We start from the raw sequence: 26,279 nt of genomic DNA on the forward strand, positions 1-26,279 counted from the left end.
CAGCCTCAGAGTCAGACTGACAGGACACATCAGCAACATCACGAGGGGAGACCAGTCCGTCCCCATTAGCAGACACTTCCAACAGCACGGGGTCCAGTCCCTTGAGATCATGGGTCTGGAAACAAACGTAAATTGGTCAACCGGGCGTAGGAAGAGGGCAGAGAGGCTATGGATCAAAGCGTTACAGACGAAAGAACCCAATGGCCTGAACCTAGCATAAACTCAAACTTAGGGTGGAACCTGACTGACTCCTAAAAATCGACAGAAGGGCAAGTTAAAAGGCGAACAGATTTGGACAAGGGTGATGAGACCGTGGGCCAGACTAAAGTGGCAGTATATGGCGAAAAGGAATCTCCAGGGGGAGATCATTAAGCGCCAGAGGGCATTTTGGCCTACTGTCCGACAAATCACAACCTAACCCGAACCCGAACCCGAACCCGAACCCGAACCCGAACCGGAACCCGAACCCGAACCCGAACCCGAACCCGAACCCGAACCCGAACCCGAACCCGAACCCGAACCCGAACCCGAACCCGAACCCGAACCCGAACCCGAACCCGAACCCGAACCCGAACCCGAACCCGAACCCGAACCCGAACCCGAACCCGAACCCGAACCCGAACCCGAACCCGAACCCGAACCCGAACCCGAACCCGAACCCGAACCCGAACCCGAACCCGAACCCGAACCCGAACCCGAACCCCGACCCCGACCCCGACCCCGACCCCGACCCCGACCCCGACCCCGACCCCGACCCCGACCCTGACCCTGACCCTTGATGTTATCCAGCAGGGTTCGCACGTTCCACGTGCCCAGGTTGAGCGACTGCTGATTGGGATCGCCGCTAGCTGCGGTATGCTGGCCAAGGTGAGGTGAAGCAGGCTATGTTTGATGCACCTTTTCTAGCCCCTTCCTCCATGGAGGTGAGCAGAGCGAATCCTAAAGAGGGCTGCTCAGACACCCGGGGGGCTGCCGAACTCCACTACTGCTTCGGTCCAGTAGAGAGCGACCCTATGCCCTGGGCCGCCTGTGTGCAGGTTCATGACTACAGCTTCCAGTGTATCCACACTTGCTGCTTCGCCACTCTCCCATCGCCACAGGACTTGAGGTTGCACGGTATGGGATTGAAGTCATGACTTGCGCTTGACTTGGATTTAAGTGAGAGGGAGTTGCGCAGATCGTCGGCCTTACTCTCTCGTCCTGGCCTATCGGGTTCCAGCAGCAAGACATAGTCGGGACGGCTGGGGACAGGTCAGGAAGCACTGGATGGTCAGAAGTGCCCTACGTGTCTCACTCTGCTCTGTTTTCGCTCCACGACGCTTTGCTGGGATCGTCTTTCTGCCCGTTGAAACTTCTGGTGGTTTCCTCCGCCCGATCCGCCGAACCCAGGCTTCACATACTGGGTAGACAAGCCCTAAAGCCGCTTGAACCAACGACTTTCCGACTGTACATGTGGCATGCACACAAGACAGTGGAGTCATCGTGGGGGCGGGGTCGTCCAACTCACGTACAAGTCCCATTTAGGGTGGGGCGTGTTGGTCGGTACAGTAGGGTGGGGCGTGTTGGGCGTGTTGGGCGGTACAGTAGGATGGGGCGTGTTGGTCAGTACAGTAGGGTGGGGCGTGTTGGGCGTGTTGGGCGATACAGTAGGGTGGGGCGTGTTGGTCAGTACAGTAGGGTGGGGCGTGTTGGTCAGTACAGTAGGGTGGGGCGTGTTGGTCAGTACAGTAGGGTGGGGTGTGATGGGCGGTACGTACAGAAGGGTGGGGCGTGTTGGTCAGTACAGTAGTGTGGGGTGTGATGGGCGGTACGTACAGAAGGGTGGGGCGTGTTGGTCGGTACAGTAGGGTGGGGCGTGTTGGTCAGTACAGTAGGGTGGGGCGTGTTGGTCAGTACAGTAGGGTGGGGCGTGTTGGGCGGTACAGTAGGGTGGGGCGTGTTGGTCAGTACAGTAGGGTGGGGTGTGATGGGCGGTACGTACAGAAGGGTGGGGCGTGTTGGTCGGTGCAGTCGGAGGGCCAGTTGCCGTGCTGTGTGACTGTGTCTTGAAATAATGCAGTAAATCTCCAGCAAGAAAAACATTTAATAAACAAATTTTCTGAACAAACTCGTGTCAATAAAAGGATTTATTTAAACTGAAAACATAGACAATGTACATCCTGAGTAAATCTAATTGAAATACAAGTTCTGCTGGTGGACCACTCTGAACTTTAACTGGAGCACGTCAAGGATTGTGTGATATTTCACAGTCAGGAAAGGGGACTTCCCTGGGAGCCCCCCCCCCCCCCCCTGACATTAGTCTGAAGAAGGGTCTCGACCCGAAACGTCACCCATTCCTTCTCTTCAGAGATCCCGCTGAGTTACTCCAGCATTTTGTGTCTCCCTGGGGTAGTTCTGAGTATAGACAGACGTATCTAGGTGGAACCCAGTCCTTATATCCAGAGATGCTGCCTGACCCACTAAGTTCCTCCGGCATTTTGTGTCTATCCTTGGTTTAAACCATCATCTGCAGTTCATTCCTGCACAGCTCTAGGTAGATGTAGACAGTGTAGACCACCTTCAGTACATGATGGTCACATTGGGCTCGGATTACAATCTTCACCTGATCCATGCCATCTCCTTCACCCCCGCCCCTCCCACAGCGCGGCGCTCCCTCACCCCGCCCCTCCCACAGCGCGGCGATCCCTCCCTCACCCCCGCCCCTCCCACAGCTCGGCGATCCCTCCCTTACCCCCGCCACTCCCACAGCGCGGCGCTCCCTCACGCCCGCCCCTCCCACAGCGCGGCGCACCCTCACCCCCTCTCTCACCCCCCAGAATAACATGGACAGCGCCAACGTGCCAGAGTCTCGCACACTGATCGAGGGAGTGGTCAGGCATCTCTCTCTCTGGGGTCTCCCGTCCCACCCCACTCTTCTCCCCATGATACCCACACCCTCCCACCGCTCAGCGATCCATAGGCTGTCGCCTCCCGCCCCAGTAGCTGGGACCGAGAAAGACTGGACATCGTCTGCCTCGTCACTGCCGTCGTTCTGCTGCTCAGCCGGCCTCAATACATGAAGCAATCCTCCTCCACATATGTGCAAGGAAACCAACCCACCTGCGGTAACAAACAGCGTTAGAAACCTCCCTCACCCCACCGCCCCCCCCCCCTCACCACCACCCCTCCTCTCCCCCCACCCCTACCCCCACCCCCATCACCCCCACCCCCACCCCCCACCCCCCCCTCACCCCAACCCCCCCTCACCCACCCCTCCCTCCCCCCACCCCGCCCTCCCCCCACCGCCCGCCCCTCACCACCACCCCCCCTCCCCCCACCCCTACCCCCACCCCCAACACCCCCACCCCTTCCTCACACCGACCCCCACCCCTCCCTCACCTCCACCCCCACCAGCCCCCCTCACCCCCCCATCATCCCCACCCCCCCCTCACCCCCCCCATCACCCCCACCCCCTCACCCTCCCCCACCCCCGTCACCCCCACCTCCATCACCCCCACCCCTCCCTCACCCCACCCCCACCCCTCCCTCACCTCCACCCCCACCCCCATCATCCCCACCCCATCACCCCACCCCCGTCATCCCCACACCCCCCTCACTCCCCCATCACCCCCACCCCCCTCACCCCCCACCCACCCCCGTCACAGGCAGACTCATCCCCCTGTACACCCACACTACAGGCAGACTCACCCTGCCGTTGACAGAGCCGCGCCACCAGCCATCTGTCCCGGTCTTGCTGTGAATCATCACCACATCTCCTTTCTTCAGCGACAGTTCCCGCAGGTCACGGGCGGAGAAGTCGTACTGAGCCACGGCCAAACCCAGCGCCCGGAGACACGGCGCTGCTGATAACAGGGGAGACTTGTGATGGTCACCAACTCAACACTGTGTGCCTCAGGGTCAGCACCAACCCTGTACCATTCTTGTGCACACAGTGGCCCGATTCAGTCTATACACCCCGCCCATGTACCCCCTATACCCCGCCCATATACCCCTACACCCCGCCTATATACCCCCTACACCCCACCACGTGTACCCCCTACACCTCACCCGTGTACCCCCATTTTCCCCACCCGTGTACCCCCCCTACACCCCACCCCGTGTACCCCCTATTCCCCACCCGTGCACCCCCTACTCCCCACCCGTGTACCCCCCTACTCCCCACCCCGTGTACCCCCTACACCCGACCCGTGTACCCCCATCCCACCACTTATACCCCCTACTCCCCACACCGTGTACCCCCCTACACCCCACCCGTGTACCCCCTACACCCCGCCCATGTACCCCTCTACTCCCCACCCCATGTACCCCCCTCCCCACCCGTGTACCCCCCACCCCGTGTAACCCCTCCCCCCACCCTACCCCGTGTACCCCCCTACACCCCACCTCCCCCAAGTCCCTGACCCCCTCCTTGTGCCTTACCCCCCCAGTACCTGAACCCCCAGTCCCAGACCCCCCCAGTCCCTGACCCCCACCCCCCCAGTCCCTGACCCCCCCGTCCCTGACCCCCACCCCCCCCAATCCCTGAACCCCCAGTCACTGACCCCGCCTGTCCCTGACTCCCCAGTCCCTGACCCCCCCAGTCCCTGACCGCATCCCACTCCCTGACCCCCCCCTGTGCCTTACCCCCCCATTCCCTGACCCCACCAGTCCCTGACCCCCCGTGCCTTACCCCCCATTCCCTGACCCCCCCAGTCCCTGACCCCCCCCAGTCCGTGACCCCCCATTCCCTGACCCCCCCCATTCCCTGACCCCACCAGTCCCTGACCCCCCGTGCCTTAACCCCCATTCCCTGACCCCCCCAGTCCCTGACCCCCCCAGTCCGTGACCCCCCATTCCCTGACCCCCCCAGTCCCTGACCCCGTCCCTGAACCCCCCTGTGCCTTACCCCCCATTCCCTGACCCCCCAGTCCCTGACCCCCCTGTGCCTTACCCCCCATTCCCTGACCCTCCCCACATTCCCTGACCCCTCTCCCTGTGCCTCACCCCCCCCAGTCCCTGACCCCCCCAGTCCCTGACCCCCCCTGTGTCTTACCCCCCCCCCAGTCCCTGACCCTCCCCCACCAGTCCCTGACCCCCCCAGTCCCTGACCCTCCCCTGGTGCCTTACCCCCCCAGTCCCTGACCCCCCCAGTCCCTGACCCCCCCTGTGTCTTACCCCCCCCAGTTCCTGACCCTCCCCCCCAGTCCCTGACCCCCCCCCCAGTCCCTGACCCCCCCTGTGTCTTACCCCCCCAGTCCCTGACCCTCCCCCCCCAGTCCCTGACCCCCCCCCCAGTCCCTGACCCCACCCCTGTGCCTTACCCCCCCCAGTCCCTGACCCCCCAGTCCCTGGGCCTTACCCCCCAGTCCCTGACCCTCCCCCCATTCCCTGACCCCCCCAGTCCCTGACCCTCCCCCCCATTCCCTGACCCCCCCCCCCCAGTCCCTGACCCTCCCCTGGTACCTTACCCCCAGTCCCTGACCCCCCCCCCCAGTCCCTGACCCCCCCCCTGTGCCTCACCCCCCAGTCCCTGACCCTACCCCCCAGTCCCTGACCCCCCCTAGTCCCTGACCCCCCCCCATGTGCCTTACCCCCATTCCCTGACCCCCCTGTACCTTACCCCCCCACTCCATGACCCCCCCCAGTCCCTGACCCCCCCCCCCGTGCCTTACCCCCCCCCCCAGTCCCTGACCCTCCCATTTCGGTGGGCAGCGAGGGTCCCACTCACCTGACCCTGTGGCCTGGGCTGTCTGGTTGCAGCCCACAGTCTCTGGTTCCTTGTAGGGAACCTGTAGGGTGGTGTCGAGGCAGCGGAAACCTTCCCTCAGGGAGTGGCAGCCGTAATAGTCCACCAGATCCTGTCAGCAGAATGGGGGGGGGGGGTAAGGCACAGGGAGGGGGGGGTCAGGGATGGTATCGTGAGCTCCGAGACCTGCTCCAGTCCCACCTCACCTTAAAGCTCACCTCTCCATCCTCTGAACAAGGACTGATTGTCTCCGCTATCGACGCCTCTCATCATTTAGTACAAGCCTCGCTGGTAAAACAACCCAAGATAGACACAAACAGCTGGAGTAACTCTCAGTCTGAGGAAGGGTCCTGATCCAAAACGTCACCCATTCCTTCTCTCCAGAAATGCTGCCTGTCCCGCTGAGTCACTCCAGCACTTTGTGTCTATCTTCGGTTTAAACCGGCAGCTGCAGTTCCTTCCGAAAGCAATCCAAGTCTGACAAATAATTTCCTATCGCTGATGCCCTCTAATCCAGGCATCATTCTGTTAAACCTCGTCTGCACCCTCTAATCCACCCTTTCCCTGTAGCTCACACCCTCTAATCCAACCTCTCCCTGTAGCTCACACCCTCTAATCCACCCTCTCCCTGTAGCTCACACCCTCTAATCCAGGCATCATTCTGTTAAACCGCGTCTGCACCCATTCCAAAGCCTCCGCATTCTTCCTGTAATGGGATGCAAGACTCCATGTGCAGCCTGACCAAAGTCCTGTAAAGCTGCATCATGACTTGCTGACTCTTGTACTCAATGCCCCGGCCATTGAAGCACACCACATTGCCTTCTTTATTACTCTGTCTACTTGTGTTGCCCCTTTCAGGGAGTTAAGGACGTGGCCCCAAGATCTCTCTGTTCATCGATGCTGCTAAGGCTCTTGTTATGAACTGTTATACTTCACCTTACATAGAGTTTAAAAGTTGGGAGATCATGTTGCAGTTGTATAAGACATTGGTAAGGCCGCATTTAGAGTATTGTGTTCAGTTCTGGGCACCATGCTATAGCAAAGACCTAGAGGAAACAACTCTCTCAACTTCCCTCTCCCACTGTGGGAGCAGCTGCAGCTGGGTGGGGAATGAATAATGGCCTTGCCAGTGGGACCTGGCTAGCTTAGGGCCACTCACCTTTAATGTACGAAATCGCTTGTTCTGTGCAATGAAGAAGGATGAATCTCTGGAAATAATCTTAATGTGTTTTACTTCACTGTTGTAGCTGTCGAGAGATTGGAGCAAGAGAGTTGTGAGTTGCACAGCGACATAGATCTCGGAAACCCATCCCCCCTCAGCCCCGGTCTAACTCCTCCAGGATACTCGCAAGTGGAGGACGAAGACACATGAGCCCGTTTCCCGGCTATATCTTTCTCTGCCTCCGTGACTCATGAAACTTTGACTGGAGATGAACACTGGCAGCAACTTGAAAACAGACATCAGCAGACTCCTGCTGACCGCTCAGTCCGTGCTTTGCCCTCTGAAAACCTACTGATTTGGTTCCTCTTCCCTCCCTTTCCAGGACAGTACAAACACAGCCCGATTGACCCACCAAGCACATGACAACTTCACTAATCCCACAGAACTTCCACTTATTTTCCCAACATTCCCTTCAACTGCCTCATCCTATCACTTCTAGACACTGAAGGACTCGAGGGTCTGAGTGAGAGGGAGAGATTGGTCAGGACTTTATTACTTGGAGCACAGCAGTCTGAGAGGTGATAGTATAGGGGTGAATAGAATCATGAGGGAAATAGACAGGGTGATCTTTTACCCAGGGTCGAGCAATCATGATATAGGTTTAAAGGTGAGAGGGGAACTATTCAAGGTGATTCAAGCTTTCAAGAGAGAGTTAGATTTACCTCTTAGGGCGAAGGGAATCAAGGGATGTGGGGAAAAGCAGGAACAGGGTACTGATTTTGGATGATTAGCCATGATCACATTGAATGGTGGTGCTAGCTCGAAGGGCTGAATGGCCTCCTCCTGCACCTACTTTCTATGTTTCTATGCTTCTATGATTGAAGGGGCAACATTTTCACAGAGGGTGGTGTGCATTTGGAACAAGAGGCATGAAGGGGTTGGATCTCAGGGCATATTGGATCTCAGGGCATGTTGGATCTCAGGGCATGTTGGATCTCAGGGCATGTTGGATGGCATCTCAGGGCATGTTGGACGTCAGGGCATGTTGGATGGCATCTCAGGGCATGTTGGATGAAGGGTTGGATCTCAGTGCCTGTTTCTGTGTTGTGTGACTCCCTGACTCTGCCGGTTCCCACTGTCTCGCTCTTTACTGAATGGCGACAGAGGTAAGACATTGTTACCTGGAATGAATCCCATCAAACAAGCTCAGACTCAGTGTTCTGCATGAATGTACAAATAACGAGCGATGTATCGGTGCCACCAGGGCACAGGTGTATCGGTGCCATCAGGGCACAGGTGTATCCGTGCCACCAGGGCACAGGTGTATCGGTGCCACCAGGGCACAGGTGTATCGGTGCCACCAGGGCACAGGTGTATCCGTGCCACCAGGGCACAGGTGTATCGGTGCCACCAGGGCACAGGTGTATCGGTGCCACCAGGGCACAGGTGTATCGTGCCACCACGGCACAGGTGTATCGGTGCCACCAGGGCACAGGTGTATCGGTGCCACCAGGGCACAGGCAGCAACTACTCACCTGATGCTAATGGCAAATTCTTCCAACTCCTTTGGCCTCTGGCGAACAAGGAAAGTCCTGTTGCTGCGGCCAATCAGTTCAGCCTCGGCCTGCAGCCGATCAATCGCTCCGGCAAACCTGGCCAGTGGACAAACGCCAATCAATAATCAATCATCAATCAGTGACAGATGGCACTGAGCTCGGCTGCAGACACATTCCTGATCCCCAGAGCCGTCTCACCATCATATTCCAAAGTGCAGAACAAGAACTTGGTTCTCGAACGTGCTTGTGCCAGCACAACAGACTGCCAGCCTTTGCCCCATCCTTTCAAAAGGCAATGCCCAAGGGTATGACAGTCCTCTCAGAGGGCAGACTACATCCTCTGGCACGGAATGGGAATGGACCGTCTAACGGGGACCTGCAGGGGTCAGACTGAAGACCCTGATCACAATCATTTTAATAGTTTACATTCGTCGTGGGAACAGTCACATCGGCCCACTGTGTCTGTGCCTACCAGCAATCACCCTGTAGATGAGCACTGTCCTACACAATGTACAGTTTTACCGTCTTATCGAACCCAATGAAAGGGCTGACAGATACAAGCGGTCACACACTGAACCAGCTGCAAAGTGCTGCGTACATTCCACCTCCCACCACCAGCCTGGCACTGCCCACAGCTGCACTACCCAGTGTCTCTGGGTGGACAGGCGGGCACTGATCACAGCTCACAGCCGCACTACCCACGTCTCTGGGTGGACAGGCGGACACTGCTACACTTCCCACAGCTGCACTACCCAGCGTCTCTAGACTGGCACTGCCCACTGCTGCACTACCCAGTGTCTCTGGTCTGACAGGCGGACACTGCTACACTTCCCACAGCTGCACTACCCAGCGTCTCTAGACTGACACAGCTCACAGCCGCACTACCCAGTATCTCTGGGGTGGACAGGCAGACACTGCTGCAATGCTCACAGCCGCACTACCCGCGTCTCTGGGTGGACAGGTGAACAAACCTACCAGGTAAATCCCGAGTAATCCACCCCTTTTGGAACCTGAAACAAAACAAACAAGAACAACGTATCATCGACTGCTTTTGGGACACATGTGGCTGCAAATATATCGAGAGTTCCCCCATCTTTGTAATATCAGGGATGTGGGATTAATATCAGATCTTAGAACCTGAGAGAGAGAGAGGTTCCACAACCGCAGGCCCATAGACCACACCTGCGTGTCCCCACTGGGAATAGCCCCGACCTGCAACACATGGTTGCCGGTCAACAACGTGAAACCACATGGGACACAAGGTGAGCAGAATCACTGGGTCGGCAGATGTTTAGGTGATAGGAGGCCAGATGTGATGCTGAGACATCTACTCTTTGTGACATACATTAACAATGTTCTGTAATGATTGGATGTGAATGTGGGATGTTTCAGTTTCAGTTTAGTTTATTGTCACGTGTACCGAGGTACAGTGACTAGCTTGTGTGATCATTCAGTTTGTGGTTGACACAGGAATTGGCTGTTGATAGCGAGCTACAGGAGTCACCTGGAAACTTACTCGCCTAAAACAGGCCTAAAACAGATACAAGCAGTCCCATGCGAAACCCATAAACCTGTTCTAGATTAGGGCAGATTATTCTGGGTGTCAGGGGTTATGGGGAGAAGGCAGGAGAATGGGGTTTGGAGGAAGAGAGAGATCAGAACGATCAGTAACAGGATTGTTCCGAATCAGCATGGATTTACGAAGGGGAAATCATGCTTGACTAATCTTCTGGAATTTTTTGAGGATGTAACTAGGAAAATTGACATGGGAGAGCCGGTGGATGTGGTGTACCTCGACTTTCAGAAAGCCTTCGACAAGGTCCCACATAGGAGATTAGTGGGCAAAATTAGAGCACATGGTATTGGAGGTAGGGTGCTGACATGGATAGAAAATTGGTTGACAGACAGAAAGCAAAGAGTGGGGATAAATGGGCCCCTTTCAGAATGGCAGGCAGTGGCTAGTGGGGTACCGCAAGGCTCGGTGCTGGGACCACAGCTATTTACAATATACATTAATGACTTCAAGGGATTAAAAGTACCATTAGCAAATTTGCAGATGATACAAAGCTGGGTGGTAGTGTGAACTGTGAGGAAGATGCTATGAGGTTGCAGGGTGACTTGGACAGGTTGTGTGAGTGGGCGGATGCATGGCAGATGCAGTTTAATGTGGATAAGTGTGAGGTTATCCACTTTGGTGGTAAGAATAGGAAGGCAGATTATTACCTGAATGGTGTCAAGTTAGGAAAAGGGGACGTACAACGAGATCTGGGTGTCCTAGTGCATCAGTCACTGAAAGTTACCCTGCAACCACATAGCATCTTCCTCACAGTTGGGGATCTTATAGAAACTTACAAAATTCTTAAGGGGTTGGACAGGCTAGATGCAGGAACATTGTTCCCGATGTTGGGGAAGTCCAGAACAAGGGGTCACAGTTTAAGGATAAGGGGGAAGTCTTTTAGGACCGAGATGAGAACGTTTTTTTCACACAGAGTGGTGAATCTGTGGAATTCTCTGCCACAGAAGGTAGTTGAGGCCAATTCATTGGCTATATTTAAAAGGCAGTTAGATGTGGCCCTTGTGGCTAAAGGGATCAGGGGGTATGGAGAGAAGGCAGGTACGGGATACTGAGTTGGATGATCAGCCATGATCATATTGAATGGCGGTGCAGGCTCGAAGGGCCGAATGGCTTACTCCTGCACCTGTTTTCTATGTTTCTATGTTTCTATGAAACCTGGGTACGGCTTGTATATACTGGAATTTAGAAGGATGAGAGGAGATCTTATCGAAACGTATAAGATTATTAAGGGGTTGGACACGTTAGAGGCAGGAAACATGTTCCCAATGTTGGGGGAGTCCAGAACAAGGGGCCACAGTTTAAGAATAAGGGGTAGGCCATTTAGAACGGAGATGAGGAAAAACTTTTTCAGTCAGAGAGTTGTGAATCTGTGGAATTCTCTGCCTCAGAAGGCAGTGGAGGCCAATTCTCTGAATGCATTCAAGAGAGAGCTAGATAGAGTTCTTAAGGATAGCGGAGTCAGGGGGTATGGGGAGAAGGCAGGAACGGGGTACTGATTGAGAATAATCAGCCATGATCACATTGAATGGCGGTGCTGGCTCGAAGGGCCGAATGGAGAACTCCTGCACCTATTGTCTATTGTCTATCAGCCATGATGGAATAGCAGAGTAGACTTGATGGGCCGAATGGCCTAATACTGCTGCAAATGATTATCCCTATTTACCTTCTTGAACGAAGAAAGAACAATGGCTCCTCTCCAGTCCTTAGGGCGGTAGAAAGGATACCAAGATCTTCGACAAGGTCCTGCAATATTCACAGTTGCCTCTCTCAACACCCTGGATAGTTCTCCTTACACCCCAGGCACGTACCCATCATGTCTCTTCCATGGAGCCAGCACCACCTGCCAACAGCGGCCACGATGGTGCAGCAGTAGAGTTGCTGCCTTACAGAGTTCACAGTGCAGAGACTCGGGTTCCATCCTGACTGTGGGTGCTGTCTGTACGGAGTTTGCACTTTCACCCTGTGACACGTGGGTTTTCTCCGGGTGCTCCAGTTTCCTCCCACACTCCAAAGATGAACAGGTTTGTAGGTTAATTGGCTTGGTGTAAATAAATTGTCCCCAGTGTGTGTAGGATAGTGTTAGCGGGCAGGGATCGCTGCTCGGCGCGGACTCGGTTAAAGGGCCTGTTTCCACGCTGCATCTCCAAACTAAACTAAACTAAACGAAACTAAACTAAAGCACCTCCTTCATGATCTCAGAATGTCCCCCACCAACACTGATCTCCATTATTCCCAGCAGAAGGTTAAGTATTGCCTCTACCCCTTCGAGCAAGTTCATCAACAGATTGTATGAGACATTTGTCCGAAACAAACTGAACAAGTTAAGCCCCAGACTGTTAACATAAAGGGAATGAAAACCATTGTGTCTGTTGTGTGCAGATCTGGTCCACAATGATGGCCCTGGAGAGAGGCCAAGCAGATTCACCTGCCGCCATTGGAAGCCTTGAGTTACAGACTGCAACAAGGGGGTGACCTGCGATACGAATGAGAGGCAGAGATTGGACAGATTGCAAGCATTTCTTTCCCATGGTGATGTTGTGATATTGCAAGGACTACTTTGTTGTATCACAAGGACTACTTTGTTTGCCCGTGTAGTAACATGTACATAAGAGAATGAAATGATTTGGTGGTCACTCTGGTTCCAGGCGGCCGTGGAATAAACAGCCTGGATTCAAGCTCCAGCTTTCTAACCTTTTAAACACGTGTACTTGTGGTCTGTCCAGAGTCAGAACAAAGGTATAACAGATACCGGACCACGAAGTACAGCAGGTGGGAGAATCAAAACAAGGCTTCAGGTGTGAGCATGGAGTTTGAAATGAGATCTGAGGGATGAGTTGTATTATGCAGAGCGGTTGATAACTGGAACAGTTTACCTGAGATGCATTTACACAGGCACTTAGACATGCAGGGCTTGGAAAGATACAGTCCTGCATTGCCAGTCCAGGATCCAGTGGGAACAAGATCAGTGTGGATGGGTACAGATGTGTTGAACAAGGGACAGGCTGGGTCCTTCCATTCCCATGCAGTACGATTGGATGAGACTGAGAATGAGACCAAGACATGGGTCTTGGCCGAGAGAGTTTGGCAGCAACCTCTGCCTGTAAACTGCAGGCAGCAAGGCGATCAGCTGACGCTGCCTCAAGGCTCCAGGGGCCTGGATCGATGCTGACCTCTGCCGTTGTGGAGTTTGCACGTTCTCCCTGTGATTGCGTGGGGTTCCTCTGCGTCCTCTGGTTGCCTCTGATGTCCCAGAGACAGGTTACAGCTGCTGTAATTTGTGCCAGACTGGATGGATGCTGGGGCTGATGGGCCGTTGTCCTGCCCACATTCAAGTGAACAGGCCCATGGTATTGGGGGTACACAGGAGATTAGTGGGCAAAATTAGAGCACATGGTATTGGGGGTGGGGTGTTGACATGGATAAAGAATTGGCAGACAGGAAGCAAAGAGTAGGAATAAACGGGTCCTTTTCAGAATGGCAGGCAGTGGCGAGTGGAGTGCCGCAAAGCTCGGTGTTGGGGCCGCAACTGTTTACCACGTATATTAATGATTTGGATGATGGAATTAGAAGTAACATTAGGAAGTTTGCAGATAACACAAAGCTGGGTGGCAGTGTGAACTGTGAAGAGGATGTTAGGAGGGTCAGAGGTACACACAGGGTCAGAGGTACACACAGGGTCAGGGTCAGAGGTACACACAGGGTCAGAGGTACACACAGGATCAGAGGTACACACAGGGTCAGAGGTATACACAGGGTCAGAGGTTACCACAGGGTCAGAGGTACACACAGGGTCAGCGTTACTCACACAGGGCAGGGGATGCACGCAGTCTCGAGGAAAGAAGCCCACCTCTCTCGTTGTTAGGTTTCGACCCTGTGACAGAAACAGAGAGTGTTGTGCCGGGGCCGCACGCTGCTGGATGGCCAGTCTGCCGGGGCGCCCACCTGTCCACCTGTGCACCTGTCCACCTGTGCACCTGTGCACCTGTCCACCTGTGCACCTGTGCACTGCAGGATCCCAGGTGAAAGTGCCCGGAGAGGCAGACTGAAGGCTGAGTAACATCCCCACCCACCTGGGAACCACCAGTCCCCCCTCCCTCAGTTCGGCACCCCCTCACCCCTGCCCCCTCCCAGCGCGGCACCCCCTCACCCCTCCTCCCCCAGCGCGGCACCCCCTCACCCCTGCCCCCCCGCCCCCAGCACGACGCACCCTCACCCCTGCCCCCCCCCCACAGCACGACGCACCCTCACCCCTGCCCCCCCGCCCCAGCACGACGCACCCTCACCCCTGCCCCCCCACAGCACGACGTACCCTCACCCCTGCCCCCGCCCCCAGCACGACGCACCCTCACCCCTGCCCCCCCCACAGCACGACGCACCCTCACCCCTCCCCCCCCCCGCCCCCAGCACGACGCACCCTCAACCCTGCCCCCCCCACAGCACGACGTACCCTCACCCCTGCCCCCGCCCCCAGCACGACGCACTCTCACCCCTGCCCCCCCCCGCCCCCAGCACGACGCACCCTCACCCCTGCCCCCCCCCCACAGCACGACGCACCCTCACCCCTGCCCCCCCCCCCACAGCACGACGCACCCTCACCCCTGCCCCCCCACAGCACGACGCACTCTCACCCCTGCCCCCCCCCGCCCCCAGCACGACGCACCCTCACCCCTGCCCCCCCCACAGCACGACGCACCCTCACCCCTGCCCCCCCCCGCCCCCAGCACGACGCACCCTCACCCCTGCCCCCCCGCCCCCAGCACGACGCACCCTCACCCCTGCCCCGCCCCCAGCACGACTTACCCTCACCCCTGCCCCCGCCCCCAGCACGACGCACCCTCACCCCTGCCCCCCCCCCCACAGCACGACGCACCCTCACCCCTGCCCCCCCACAGCACGACGCACCCTCACCCCTGCCCCCGCCCCCAGCACGACGTACCCTCACCCCTGCCCCGCCCTCCCCCAGCACGACGCACCCTCACCCCTGCCCCCCTCCCCCAGCACGAATCTCCCTCACCCCTGCCCCCCCCTCCCCCAGCACGACGCACCCTCACCCCTGCCCCCCCCCCTCCCCCAGCACGACGCACCCTCACCCCTGCCCCCTCCCACAGCACGGTCTCACTGCTGCGTGTGCGTGGTTTTCTCACACATCCCATCAGACGGAGTGTGTGTGTGGGCAGTCCCCCTGTACCTGCCACCAGGTGGGGTGCATGTGCACATGTGTATGCATGTCTGTGTGCACATGTGTGTACATGTGTGTGTGCTCTCCGTACCTGCCACCAGGTGGAGTGTGCGTGCACGTGTACATGTGTGTACATGCGTGTATGCGGGTCTCCGTACCTGCCACCAGGTGGAGTGTGTGTGCACGTGTGTACATGCGTGTGTGCTCTCCGTACCTGCCACCAGGTGGAGTGTGTGTGTGCACGTGTGTACATGTGTGTACATGCGTGTGTGCTCTCCGTACCTGCCACCAGGTGGAGTGTATGTGCACGTGTACATGTGTGTACATGCGTGTGTGCTCCCCGTACCTGACACCAGGTGGAGTGTGTGTGCACGTGTGTACATGTGTGTACATGCGTGTGTGCGGGTCTCCTTACCTGCTACCAGGTGGAGTGTGTGTACATGTGTGTACATGCGTGTGTGCTCTCCGTACCTGCCACCAGGTGGAGTGTGTGTGCACGTGTACATGTGTGTACATGCGTGTGTGCTCTCCATACCTGCCACCAGGTGGAGTGTGTGTGCACGTGTGTACATGTGTGTGCGGGTCTACGTACCTGCCACCAGGTGGAGTGGGCTTCGGCCCCGTACACCTCGATGACGTCGCCGGGCTGCATGGGCAGACCGGGTCTTGGGGCTGGAGGCTGGGGCGATCCTCGGTAACACTGCGTCACCTGCATTCGCGGCAGCCCTGATGGAGAGCAGCAAGTCAGGGAAACACGTCCCAACCCAACGCCCAACTACATCGCATAGGGCCATGTGTGATGGGAGCAGAATTGGGCCATTCGGCCCATCAGGTCTACTCCGCCGTTCAAGCACGGCTGATCTCTCGCTCCCTCCTAACCCCATTCTCCTGCCTTCTCCCCATAACCCCTGACACCCGCACTGATCAACAATCTTGATTATTTCAAGAATTCTGTACATGTCAATGAGGTCCCCACTCATCCTTCTAAACTCCAGTGAGTACAGGCCCAGTGCCCACAAACGCTCATCATAGGTTAACCCACTCATTCCTGGGATCGTTCTTGTAAACCTCCTCTGGACCCTCTCCAGAGCCAGCACATCCTTCCTCAGATATGGGGCCCAAAACCGCTCACAATACTCATCTGCAAACTTGGCCACAAAGTCTTCAATTGCCTCATCCAAGTCATTCATTCAACCCAGCCAATCTTCAACCTGAGCCTAAGCCTGGAGAGGGTTCCTGTGATGTGGAGACATCCTGCCTGGTTCCTGCACCAAAGAGGATGCATCCCAGCTCCTCCAATGACAACAGACCGGTGGCGCTGACTTCACACATCATGAGGTCCCTGGAGAGGCTGATGCTCACTCATTCACCTGCGACCCCTGGTTAAACCCTACCTGCACCCACTGCAGTTCACTCGCCTTTTTTTTGTAATAAAGCTTACGCTTATTTTTAATTGTTACTTGCAAGTAAAGCACCAAGGCAAATTCCTTGTATGTATACATACTTGGCTAATAACATTTTATGCAATTCAAAGATGGGGTTGAGGACGCCATCATCCACCAGCTCCATCATTCATGTGCTCACCAGGATTGGCCGGGATGTGGGTCTGTGATCACCAACTACCTGAGTGGACAACCACAATATGTCGGGCTACAGAACTGTGTCTCAGACATGGTGGTGGGCAACAGGGCCCCACAGGGGACGATCCTTTCTCCCTTCCTGTTCACCATCTACACTCGCACTTCAGATATAACTCCGTCTCCTGCCACCTGCAGAAGTTTTCAGATGACTGCAATTGTGGACTGCCCCAATGAGGGGAGGGAAGCGGAATACAGAGGCATAGTCAACGTCTTTGTTGAGTGGTGTGGGCTGAATCACCTGCAGCTCAACACCGATAAGACTAAGGAGGTAGTGGTGAGGAACACCCCTGTCCCCTGTCTCCATCATTGGTGTGGATGTGCAGTTTACCAGGGATACAAATACCTTGGAGTGTTCCCGGACAGTAAACTGGACTGGTCCAGGAACGCTGAGGCCCTGTACAAGAAGGGACAGAGCCGGCTGTACCTTTTGAGAAGACTCCGCTCCTGCAACGTCTGCAGTGAGATGCTACAGATGTTCTACCAATTGGTGGGAGCCAGTGCCACCATCTTCGCTGCTTGCCAGGGCAGCAGGGCGAAGGCTGTGGATACCAATAGGATCAACACTCATCAGGAAGTCTGGCTCTGTCCTGGAGCGGAGTTGGATAATGGGGGGTGGTTTTGGAGGGAAGGATGCTCCTCAAACTGCGGAGCATCCTGGATAATACAACTCACCCCCTCCATGACCCACTGGTCAACCTGAGCAGCACCTTCAGCAACAGACTGGTTCCACAAAGATGCAACACAGAACGCCACAGGAGATCCTTCTTCCCTGTAGCTATCAAACTGTACAACTCCTCCCCCTTCTGTCGTGGGATAGACTGGCTACTCCCCCCACACCCTAATGTTTGCACATCCCCCACCCCCCCACCCCCCAATCTTAGCCCATCCTCCACCCCCCAATCTTTGCCCATCCCCCCACCCCCCAATCTTTGCCCATCCCCCCAACCCCCAATCTTTGCCCACCCCACCCCCAATCTTTGCCCACCCCCAATCTTTGCCCACCCCCCCCCCAATCTTTGCCCACCCCCAATCTTTGCACATCCCCACCCCAAATCTTTGCCCATCCCCCACCCCCCAATCTTTGCCCACCCACCCCCAATCTTTGCCCACCCCACCCCCCAATCCTTGCCCATCCCCACCCCCCAATCTTTGCCCACCCCCAATCTTTGCCCACCCCCCCCCCAATCTTTGCCCACCCCCAATCTTTGCACATCCCCACCCCAAATCTTTGCCCATCCCCCACCCCCAATCTTTGCCCACCCACCCCCAATCTTTGCCCATCCCCCACCCACCCCAATCTTTGCCTATCCCCCCATCTTTTCCCATCCCCCCACCGCCCAATCTTTGCCCACACCCCAAATCTTTGCCCACACCCCCACCCCCCAATCTTTGCCCATCCCCCACCCCCCAATCTTTGCCCATTCACCCCCAATCTTTGCCCAACCCCCAAACTTTGCCCATCCCCCCACCCCCCCCCCAATGTTTGCCCATCCACCCCCCACCCCCCAATCTTTGCCCAACCCCCGCATCTTTGCCCATTCCCCCTCACCCCCTAATCTTTGCCCACACCCCCACACCCCAAACTTTGCCCATCCCCACCCCCCAATCTTTACCCATCCCCCCACCACCAATAGACAATAGACAATGGACAATAGGTGCAGGAGTAGGCCATTCAGCCCTTCGAGCCAGCACCGCCATTCACTCTCAATCAGTACCCCGTTCCCCATACCCCCCCCCCCCTCACTCCGCTATCCCTAAGAGCTCTATCCAGCTCTCTCTTGAAAGCATCCAACGAACTGGCCTCCACTCCCTTCTGAGGCAGAGAATTCCACACCTTCACCACTCTCTGACTGAAAAAGTTCTTCCTCATCTCCGTTCTAAATGGCCTACCCCTTATTCTTAAACTGTAGCCCCTTGTTCTGGACTCCCCCAACATTGGGAACATGTTTCCTGCCTCTAATGTGTCCAATCCCCTAATTATCTTGTATGTTTCAATAAGATGTTTCAATCTTTGCCCATCCCCCACCCCCCCCATCTTTGCCCTTCCCCCCATCCCCAATCTTTGCCCATCCCCCAATTTTTGCCCACCCCCAATCTTTGCCCATTCCCCCACACCCCCAATCTTTGCCCATCCCCCCACCCCCAATCTTTGCCCACACCCCACCCCCCAATCTTTGCCCACCCCCCACCCCCCAATCTTTGCCCATCCCCCCACCCCCCAATCTTTGCCCACACCCCCACCCCCCAATCTTTGCCCACACCCCACCCCCAATCTTTGCCCACACCCCCACCCCCCAATCTTTCCCCACCCCCACCCCCCAATCTTTGCCCACCTCCCCACCCCCGATCTTTGCCCACACCCCCACCCCCAATCTTTGCCCACACCCCCACACCCCCAATCTTTGCCCACACCCCCAACCCCCAATCTTTGCCCACATCCCCACCACCCAATCTTTGCCCACACCCCCACCCCAATCTCTGCCCATTCCCCCACTCACCCCCGAATATTTGGCCACCCTCCCACCCCCCAATCTTTTCCCACCCACACCATCCCCCAATCTTTGCTCATTCCCCCAACCCCCCCATCTTTGCCCATTCCCCCTCACCCCCTAATCTTTGCCCACACCCCCACCTCCCAATCTTTGCCCACACTCCCACACCCCAATCTTTGCCCACACCCCCACCTCCCAATCTTTGCCCATTCCCCCACCCCCAATCTTTGCCCATCTCCCCCATCTTTGCCCATCCCCCCACCACCAATCTTTGCCCATCCCCCACCCCCCAATCTTTTCCTACCCCCCCCATCTTTGCCCTTCCCCATCCCCAATCTTTGCCCACCCCCCCCATCTTTGCCCACCCCCAATCTTTGCCCATTCCCCCCACCCCCAATCTTTGCCCACACCCCCACCCCCCAATCTTTGCCCACACCCAAACCCCCCAATCTTTGCCCATCCCCCACCCCCAATCTTTGCCCATCCCCCCACCCCCAATCTTTGCCCACACCCCACCCCCCAATCTTTGCCCACACCCAAACCCCCCAATCTTTGCCCATCCCCCACCCCCCAATCTTTGCCCATCCCCCCACCCCCCAATCTTTGCCCATCCCCCCCACCACCCAATCTTTGCCCACACCCCCACACCCCAATCTTTGCCCATCCCCCACCCCCCAATCTTTGCCCATCCCCCCACCCCCCAATCTTTGCCCACACCCCACCTCCCAATCTTTGCCCACACCCCCACACCCCAATCTTTGCCCATCCCCCCACCCCCCAATCTTTGCCCACACCCCACCTCCCAATCTTTGCCCACACCCCCACACCCCAATCTTTGCCCATTCCCCCACCCCCCAATCTTTACCCATTCCTCCATCCCCAATCTATGCCCACCCCCTATCTTTGCCCATCCCCCACCACCAATAGACAATAGACAATAGGCAATAGGTGCAGGAGTAGGCTGATCACTCTCAATCAGTACCCCGTTCCTGCCTTCTCCCCATACCCCCTCACTACGCTATCCTTAAGAGCTCTATCCAGCTCTCTCTTGAAAGCATCCAACGAACCAGCCTCCACTGGCTTCTGAGGCAGAGAATTCCACACATTCGCCACTCTCTGACTGAAAAAGTTCTTCCTCATCTCCGTTCTAAATGGCCTACCCCTTATTCTTAAACTGTGGCCCCTTGTTCTGGACTCCCCCAACATTGGGAACATGTTTCCTGCCTCTAATGTGTCCAATCCCCTAATTATCTTATATGTTTCAATAAGATGTTTCAATCTTTGCCCACACCCCCACCCCCCAATCATTGCCCATCCCCCCACCCCCCAATCTTTGCCCATCCCCCCACCCCCCAATCTTTGCCCATCCCCCACCCCCCAATCTTTGTCCACACCCCCACCCCCCAATCTTTGCCCACACCCCCACCACCCCCCCCCAATCTTTGCACACACCCCACCCCCAATCTTTGCCCACCCCCCCCACCTCCAATCTTTCCCTACCCCCCACCCCCCAATCTTTGCCCACCTCCCCACCCCCGATCTTTGCCCACACCCCCACCCCCAACCTTTGCCCACACCCCCACACCCCAATCTTTGCCCACACCCCCACCCCCCAATCTTTGCCCACACCCCCACCCCCCCAATCGTTGCCCACACCGCACCCCCAATCTTTGCCCACACCCCCACCTCCAATCTTTCCCCACCCCCCACCCCCCAATCTTTGCCCACACCCCCACCCCCCAATCTTTGCCCACACCCCCACCCCCCTATCGTTGCTCACACCCCCACCCCAATCTTTGCCCATTTCCCCACCCACCCCCGAATATTTGCCCACCCTCCCACCCCCCAATCTTTGCCCACACCCCCACCCCCCAATCTTTGCCCACACCCCACCCCCCAATCTTTGCCCATTCCCCCCCACCCCCCAATCTTTGCCCATCCCCCCACCCCCAATCTTTGCCCATCCCCCCACCCCCCAATCTTTGCCCATCCCCCCACCCCCCAATCTTTGTCCACACCCCCACCCCCCAAACTTTGCCCACACCCCCACCCCCCAATCTTTGCCCACACCCCCATCCCCCCAATCTTTGCCCACACCCCCACCCCCCAATCTTTGCCCACACCCCCACCCCCCAATCGTTGCTCACACCCCCACCCCAATCTTTGCCCATTCCCCCACCCACCCCCGAATATTTGCCCACCCTCCCACCCCCCAATCTTTGCCCACACCCCACCCCCCAATCTTTGCCCATTCCCCCTCACCCCCTAATCTTTGCCCACACCCCCACCCCCCCCCAATCTTTGCCCACCCTCCCACCCCCCAATCTTTGCCCACACCCCACCCCCCAATCTTTGCCCACACCCCCACACCCCAATCTTTGCCCATCCCCCCACCCCCCAATCTTTGCCCATCCCCCCACCCCCCAATCTTTGCCCACACCCCCACCCCCCAATCTTTGCCCATCCCCCCACCCCCCAATCTTTGCCCATCCCCCACCACCCAATCTTTGCCCACACCCCCATCCCCCAATCTTTGCCCATCCCCCAATCTTTGCACATCCCCCCACCCCCCATTTTTTGCCCATCCCCCCACCCCCCAATTTTTGCCCACCCCCCCACCCCCCAATCTTTGCCCATCCCCCCACCTCCCAATCATTTCCCACCCTCCCACCCCCCAATCTTTGCACACACCCCCACCCCCCAATCTTTGCCCACACCCCCAACCCCCAATCTTTGACCACACCCCCACCCCCCAATCTTTGCCCACACCCCACCCCCCAATCATAGCCCACCCCCCACCCCCCAATCTTTGCCCATCCCCCCACCCCCAATCTTTGCCCATCCCCCCACCCCCCAATCTTTGCCCACCCCCCCATCCCCCAATCTTTGCCCATCCCCCCACCTCCCAATCATTTCCCACCCCCCCACCCCCCAATCTTTGCCCACACCCCCACCCCCCAATCTTTGCCCACACCCCTACCCCCCAATCATTGCCCACCCCCCCACCCCCCAATCTTTGCCCATCCCCCCACCCCCCAATCTTTGCCCATCCCCCCACCCCCCAATCTTTGCCCATCCCCCCACCCCCAAGCTCTGCCCACCCCCCACCCCCAATCTTTGCCCATCCCTCCACCCCCCAATCTTGGCCCATCCCCCACCCCCCCAATCTTTGCCCATCCCCCCCACCCCCAATCTTTGCCCATCCCCCCACCCTCAATCTTTGCCCATCCCCCTCACCCCCCAATCATTGCCCATCCCCCCACCCCCAATCTTTGCCCATCCCCCTCACCCCCCAATCATTGCCCATCCCCCCACCCCCCAATCTTTGCCCACCCCCCCCACCTCCCAATCATTTCCCACACCCCCATCCCCCAATCTTTGCCCACACCCCCACCCCCCAATCTTTGCCCATCCCCCATCCCCGAATCTTTGCCCATCCCTCCACCCCCCAATCTTTGCCCATCCCCCACCCCCCAATCTTTGCCCATCCCCCCACCCCCCAATCTTTGCCCATCCCTCCACCCCCCAATCTTCGCCCACCCCCCCACCCCCAATCTTTGCCCATCCCTCCACCCCCCAATCTTTGCCCATCCCCCCACCCCCCAATCTTTGCCCATCTCCCCCACCACCGAATCTTTGCCCACACCCCCACCCCCCAATCTTTGCCCATCCCCCAATCTTTGCACATCCCCCAATCTTTGCCCATCCCCCTACCCCCCAATCTTTGCCCACCCCCCACCCCCCAATCTTTGCCCATCCCCCCACCTCCCAATCATTTCCCACCCCCACCCCCCAATCTTTGCCCACACCCCCACCCCCCAATCTTTGCCCACACCCACAACCCCCAATCTTTGCCCACACCCCCACCCCCCAATCTTTGCCCACACCCCCACCCCCCAATCATAGCCCATCCCCCCACCCCCAATCTTTGCCCATCCCCTCACCCCCCAATCTTTGCCCATCCCCCCACCCCCCAATCTTTGCCCACCCCCCACCCCCAATCTTTGCCCATCCCCCCACCTCCCAATCATTTCCCACCCCCCCCACCCCCCAATCTTTGCCCACACCCCCACCCCCCAATCTTTGCCCACACCCCACCCCCCAATCATTGCCCACACCCCCCCCCCCAATCTTTGCCCATACCCCCACCCCCCAATCATTGCCCATCCCCGCACCCCCCAATCTTTGCCCACCCCCCAATCTTTGCCCATCCCCCCACCCCCAATCTCTGCCCACCCCCCCACCCCCAATCTTTGCCCATCCCTCCACCCCCCAATCTTGGCCCATCCCCCACCCCCCAATCTTTGCCCACCCCCCCACCCCCAATCTTTGCCCATCCCCCCACCCCCATATTTGCCCATCCCCCTCACCCCCCAATCTTTGTCCATCCCCCCCACCTCCCAATCTTTGCCCATCCCCCACCCCCCAATCTTTGCCCCACCCCCCCCACCTCCCAATCATTTCCCACACCCCCACCCCCCAATCTTTGCCCACACCCCCACCCCCAATCTTTGCCCACCCTCCCTCCTCCCAATCATTTCCCACCCCCCACCCCCCAATCTTTGCCCACACCCCCACCCCCCAATCTTTGCCCACCCCCCACCCCCCAATCTTTGCCCATCACCCCCACCCCCCAATCTTTGCCCATCCCCCACCCCCCAATCTTTGCCCACCCCCCAACCCCAATCTTTGCCCACACCCCCACCCCCAATCTTTGCCCACACCCCCACACCCCCAATCTTTGCCCACACCCCCACCCCCCAATCTTTGCCCACACCCCCACCCCCGAATCTTTGCCCACACCCCCACCCCAATCTTTGCTCATTCCCCCACACACTTCCCCAATCTTTGCCCACCCTCCCACCCCCCAATTTTTGCCCCCCCCACCCCCCCCAATCTTTGCCCATTCCCCCAACCCCCCCCCCCACCTTTGCCCATTCCCCCTCACCCCCTAATCTTTGCCCACACCCCCACCTCCCAATCTTTGCCCACCCCCCAATCTTTGCCCATCCCCCCCACCCCCCAATCTTTGCCCATCCCCCCACCCCCCAATCTTTGCCCATCCCCCACCCCCCAATCTTTGCCCATCCCCCCCACCCCCCAATCATTGCCCATTCCCCCACCCCCCCCCAATCTTTGCCCACCCCCTAATCTTTGCCCATCCCCCATCCCCGAATCTTTGCCCATCCCTCCACCCCCCAATCTTTGCCCATCCCCCCACCCCCCAATCTTTGCCCATCCCTCCACCCCCCAATCTTTGCCCATCCCCCCACCCCCAATCTTTGCCCATCCCTCCACCCCCCAATCTTTGCCCATCCCCCCACCCCCCAATCTTTGCCCATCTCCCCCACCACCTAATCTTTGCCCACACCCCCACCCCCCAATCTTTGCCCATCCCCCAATCTTTGCACATCCCCCCACCCCCCAATCTTTGCCCATCCCCCCACCCCCCATTCTTTGCCCACCCCCCCCCACCCCCCAATCTTTGCCCATCCCCCCACCTCCCAATCATTTCCCACCCCCCACCCCCCAATCTTTGCCCACACCCCCACCCCCCAATCTTTGCCCACACCCCCAACCCCCAATCTTTGCCCACACCCCCACCCCCCAATCTTTGCCCACACCCCCACCCCCCAATCATAGCCCATCCCCCCACCCCCCAATCTTTGCCCATCCCCCCACCCCCCCAATCTTTGCCCATCTCCCCACCCCCCAATCTTTGCCCACCCCCCCCACCCCCCAATCTTTGCCCATCCCCCCACCTCCCAATCATTTCCCACCCCCCCCACCCCCCAATCTTTGCCCACACCCCCACCCCCCAATCTTTGCCCACACCCCCACCCCCCAATCTTTGCCCATCCCCACCCCCCAATCTTTGCCCATTCCCCCACCCCCCAATCTTTGCCCATTCCCCCAATCTTTGCTCATCCCCCCACCCCCCAATGTTTTCCCACCCCCCCATCTTTGCCCTTCCCCCCATCCCCAATCTTTGCCCATTCCCCCTACCCCCCAATCTTTGCCCATCCCCCCCACCCCCCAATCTTTGCCCATCCCCCAATCTTTGCCCATCCCCCCACCCCCCCAATCTTTGCCCATCCCCCCACCCCCCCAATCTTTGCCCACACCCCCACCCCCCAATCTTTGCCCATCCCCCACCCCCCAATCTTTGCCCATCCCCCCCACTCCCCAATCATTTCCCACACCCCCACCCCCCAATCTTTGCCCACACCCCCACCCCCCAATCTTTGCCCTCCCCACCACCCCCCAATCTTTGCCCATTCCCCCACCCCCCCCAATCTTTGCCCACCCCCCCAATCTTTGCCCACCCCCCCCACCCCCAATCTTTTCCCACACCCCCACCACCCAATCTGTGCCCACACCCACCCCCCAATCTTTGCCCATCCCCCCACCCCCCAATTTTTGCCCATCCCCCAATCTTTGCCCACCCCACCACCCCCCAATCTTTACCCATCCCCCACCCCCCACCCCCCATGCCTTGCCACCCCTCATTTTAATTTCATATTTTCATGTATTTTGTGTTTTGTGTATATTGTGTTTTTAAGACTGTTGGCAGATCAATTTCCCTCCTGGGATAAATAAAATTCTATCGTAGTGTATCGTATTAATATACAACGTGAAGAGTAACGGCCCCAACACCGACCCCTGCGGAACTCCGCTAGTCACTGGCAGCCAAACAGAGAAAGCCCCCTTCACTGCCACTCTTTGCCTTCCGCCATCCAGCCAGTACCTGCCCATTCATACCGTGGGCTCTCATCTTCCGTAGCAGCCTCACATGTGGCATCTTATCAAGGGGTTTCTGAAAATCCAGGTGAGCAACATCTACTGACTCTCGTTTGTCAGTCCTGCTATTTACTTCTTCAAAGAAGATTAACTTCTACAAATCTCCACCCTCAGTGAAAGACAAAAGCACTCTCAGTTGGCAGATTGA

General features: G+C 57.8%; 1 protein-coding gene across 1 annotated transcript in view; it reads right to left on the bottom strand.

Moving 5' to 3' along the window:
• Positions 1-2,811: 2,811 nt before the first annotated feature.
• Positions 2,812-26,279, bottom strand: part of LOC144610697 (guanine nucleotide exchange factor VAV3-like) — a 71,668-nt gene continuing 48,200 nt past the window's right edge. The window contains 8 exon segments of the mRNA XM_078429586.1: positions 2,812-3,099; positions 3,688-3,842; positions 5,708-5,837; positions 6,885-6,972; positions 8,423-8,539; positions 9,419-9,453; positions 13,825-13,890; positions 15,791-15,924. Of these exon segments, the coding sequence (XP_078285712.1) occupies positions 3,049-3,099; positions 3,688-3,842; positions 5,708-5,837; positions 6,885-6,972; positions 8,423-8,539; positions 9,419-9,453; positions 13,825-13,890; positions 15,791-15,924 (776 nt within the window). The 3' untranslated portion in view covers positions 2,812-3,048.

The sequence above is a fragment of the Rhinoraja longicauda genome, chromosome 37, assembly GCF_053455715.1.
Source record: "Rhinoraja longicauda isolate Sanriku21f chromosome 37, sRhiLon1.1, whole genome shotgun sequence".
Lineage (NCBI taxonomy): Eukaryota > Metazoa > Chordata > Chondrichthyes > Rajiformes > Arhynchobatidae > Rhinoraja > Rhinoraja longicauda.